The 3,683-nt window shown below is 49.1% G+C and overlaps 1 protein-coding gene across 1 annotated transcript; it reads left to right on the top strand.

The window, feature by feature from the left end:
- The first annotated feature begins 1,275 nt into the window (after window positions 1-1,275).
- Window positions 1,276-1,812, top strand: LOC149326928 (uncharacterized). Its single transcript, XM_089564725.1, has one exon. The coding sequence runs from the start codon at window positions 1,276-1,278 to the stop codon at window positions 1,810-1,812; it is 537 nt and encodes a 178-aa protein (XP_089420851.1).
- Window positions 1,813-3,683: the final 1,871 nt, after the last annotated feature.

The following is a 3,683-nucleotide window of genomic DNA, read 5'->3' as shown; positions in this document are numbered from 1 at the left end:
GGTACGGATCACGCCATTTGGTAATCTCTGACTGTTCATCACTCAAGTGGTTGAGCATGAATTTTAGAAGTTCCACTTTACTTAGACAAGTACCAATAAGTATAGCTTTAATGAAAAACTTCGCTAAGATTCACATAAAGCGTCTGAGGCCAGAGTACCTGGTAGCTTCGGTGCTAGATGCGGCTAAACTCGCTTAGCACTGAAAAACCGAGAATAAAGTTTTGCTCTGCAGCAAACGTCGCTAGCTTAACCCTCAACTCATTTTCTCTAAATGCAGGATGTAATTGTAAGCATTTAGTCAGTCAAGAAAACTTTCACATTTCCACAATATTACCCGAGGAGAGAGCATCGGTAGCTCGGAACATATCTGTCTCCGCGGACAACTGAGACGAAAAGAAAATAAACAGGCCAAATGTCGCTAGTGCTCTCGCTCACCGGTGCTCATAACTGATGACTCGAGACCTGTAACAGAGATGTTACATATATTAGGCAGCGCTGACGGTAATTGTCTTTGTTCAAACTGGTTGGTTTTTATGGTAATGATATGGTGCAGTAATTCTCTCACATCTCGGCCAAGCCCCAAACCCCACCGCAAAGGGAAGGAAGGAAAGCGGAAGTCATTCAAGAAAGAGAGAAAGAGGGACCGTAATGTAGGGCTCCGGAATAATTTCAACACATTGGGGTTCTTTAACCTGCATATACATCGTGTAGCATACGGGCGCGCTTTGCGTATTCTTTCTGCATATATACTAGATATTTTTTAATACTTTATATGGTTGGACAGTCTGCAGGTATATGCAGAGAAGTAGTTAGAAAAGACAGCACGAATTCTTCAGCATGAGACACGCTTGTAAGGCAGTTTGAAATTAAATTTTAGTGAGCAGTATTTGCTGTGTAAGCCCGGTAAGCTATCAGGGCCTCATCTTGAGAACTTGTTTACAATGCTTTGAAAATAATTGTGCTACTGCACGACAGAAAATAAAAACTCACTGTTCTAAAGCGATATTGGTTAAAGACGATGAAAAAGAGTTATTGGTAACATAATCAGGATAAATAAGTGTTGTGAACCGAATGCGCGACTGACACGTGCCGTGCTTATCTTATGAGGCCCACCGACCAAGCCATCTGTTATCGGCAGTGGTCCCGGTGACGTCACTAGCCAAGAGGCAATAAAACTACTAACCGCTAATAAAGCTCGTTCCTTCTTCTTCGCCAACCACTTGTCGATTCACTACAGTGGCGACGAGCGGCCCACCGCCGGGCACTGAATGCTCCATGGCAGCCAACGTTGGACCGCCGGGTTTCGACGAAGTGGAAGACAGTTGGGAAGCATACCAAGTACGTCTAGAGTCCTATTTTGAAGCCTACGGAATCGATGATTCGAAGAAGCGACGGGCGCTTCTAACGGCAGCTTTAAGTACAGCAACAGTCGGCAGAATAACGGGGCGTTGCGCGCCGGCCAAGATTCAAGAGCTTACCTACGAGAAGCTGGTCGAGCTACTGACTGAGCAGTTTGCGCCGCAGGGCAATGAAATAGCGGAGTCTTACAAGTTCTTCACCAGGTATCAGCGTCCTGACGAAACAACGAAGGACTTCATTGTCGCAATTCGGAAGATGGCCTGCGGTTGCAACTTCGGTGAGTCAAGGGACAGGATGCTACGAGACAGACTAGTTTGCGGCCTGCGTGACGCTGGAGTTCAGCGAGCACTCCTGTCAAAATCGTCGCTGACACTCAAAGAAGCAGAGGAGGCAGCTTTAGCGGCAGAGATGGCAGCCCTCAACGTGGATCACATGGATAAGACAAAGGGTTAAGGCAACGTTCACGCTGTGAAGAGCAAGCTGCAGGGTCCACCGCATTACCAGAAGACTCGCCTGCATACTTAACCTAGACCGAGCGATGGTGCTGTTTGTTCGTGCTGCGGTAGCACTGGGCACAGAGCAGCGAAATGCAAGTTTCGCCGGGCGGAGTGTTTTCGCTGCCGGCGAAAAGGGCATCTAGCGAAGATGTGTGTACTGCAACAACCAGGAGTGGCACATTGCGAAGAGCATCCTTCAGACAGTGACAGCGAGCTTTGTCTGCTAAATGTGTACACTGCGTCTGTTAACCTGGTCAAGCCCGTGGTTCGCACCTTCGACTGGAGTGGAATTCCGCTGAAGATGCAAGTAGACACCGGTTCACCGGTCTCCATAATTACGTGGGGGACATACTGCAAGCATCGGCACGCCTGGCCTGCGCTCCGCGAGACGTCTTTGCAGTTGTCCTGCTTTCTTGGCAAGCTTCCCGTGAAGGGGGAGCTCCGGCTTCCTGTCTTGTACTCGGGTAAAACTCTGGAAGCGAAGCTAACCGTGCTGCAGTGTGACGGTCCGAACTTGTGCGGACGCGACGTTATCAGCGCATTTGAACGCAACGGAAGGGCTGTCCTGAGCATTGTCGGCGAGGCAAGTACGGGTGAGAGGAATTTTCCACATCAAGCTTCGGTTAGCGCGCTGTTAGAAGAGTTTAGTGAGCTGTTTACACCAGGCCTAGGACGCATTGGTGGTCCCGCAGTTCATTTGCGGTTGCATGAAAATGCGCAGCCGCGATTCTGCAAAGCTCGTTCTGTGCCATATGCAATGCGAGAGCAAGTGTCTAAGGAAATAGACCGGCTTGTTAAAGAAGGCATTCTATCACCTATCGACAGTGCGGACTGGGCCACGCCTCTCGTTCCCGTTATCAAGAAGAATGGCTCCATTCTATTGTGTGGCGATTTCAAAGTGACCGCGAATGCTGCATGTGTCACAGAGCAGTACCCATTGCCAAAAACACGGGATATTTTTGCTAACCTAAACGGGGGTGAAGTGTTCAGCACCATCGACTTGAAAGATGCGTACAATCAGTTGCCACTCGACGAGGAAACCAGGAAGCTCTTGGTCGTAAACACTCAGAAAGGCCTGTTTTGCTTTAATCGACTTCCTTTTGGTGTGGCCTCCGCCCCTGCTATTTTTCAGAGACGTATGGAAGGCATCCTGCAAGGCATTCCGGGCGTTCAAGTTTACCTGGGCGATGTGGTAATCGCGGAGAACCGAGGGAACTCGGAGACGCTGCGTCAAGTTTTCGAACGTTTCCTGCAGCACGGTGTCAAGTTGCATCCGCAGAAATGTAAGTTCAGGCAACCAGAAGTTGAATTTCTGGGACATCGTATAAGTGCGGACGGATTGTTACCTAAGACAGACAACATGGCCGCGATAACAAAGATGCCGAAGCCAAACTGGGTTGCGGAACTGCGAGCATTCTTGGGCTTCGTAACCTATTACCACGCATTTCTGGGAAACTTGGCTACTGTTTTGGAGCCGCTTTATGTACTGCTAAGAAAGAACGCACGCTGGCAGTGGGGAGTGAGACAAGATAACGCTTTCCGATTAACCCAGCGGCTGCTACAAGAGGCAAAGTTTTTGGTGCATTACGATCCAAATAAGCCCCTTATCTTGGAAACCGATGCATCCTCGTGTGGCGTTGGCGCAGTGCTATATCACAGAGTAAATGGGCAAGATCTACCAATCGGGTTCCGATCACGAACTCTGTCACCGGCTGAGCGGAATTACGCGCAAATCGAAAGAGAGGCATTGGCTGTGGTCTTCGGTGTTACAAAGGTCCGGGAATATCTACTCGGGAATCAGTTCACGCTCGTCACAGATCACAGGCC

This window comes from Amblyomma mixtum, chromosome 10 (genome assembly GCF_055824585.1).
Source record: "Amblyomma mixtum isolate Tamu chromosome 10, ASM5582458v1, whole genome shotgun sequence".
Lineage (NCBI taxonomy): Eukaryota > Metazoa > Arthropoda > Arachnida > Ixodida > Ixodidae > Amblyomma > Amblyomma mixtum.
This window is presented reverse-complemented; position numbering and strand designations above follow the sequence as displayed.

Coding starts and splice junctions, on each gene's coding strand:
- LOC149326928 (XM_089564725.1), top strand. CDS start 1,276: ATGGCAGCCAACGTTGGACCGCCGGGTTTCGACGAAGTGGAAGACAGT.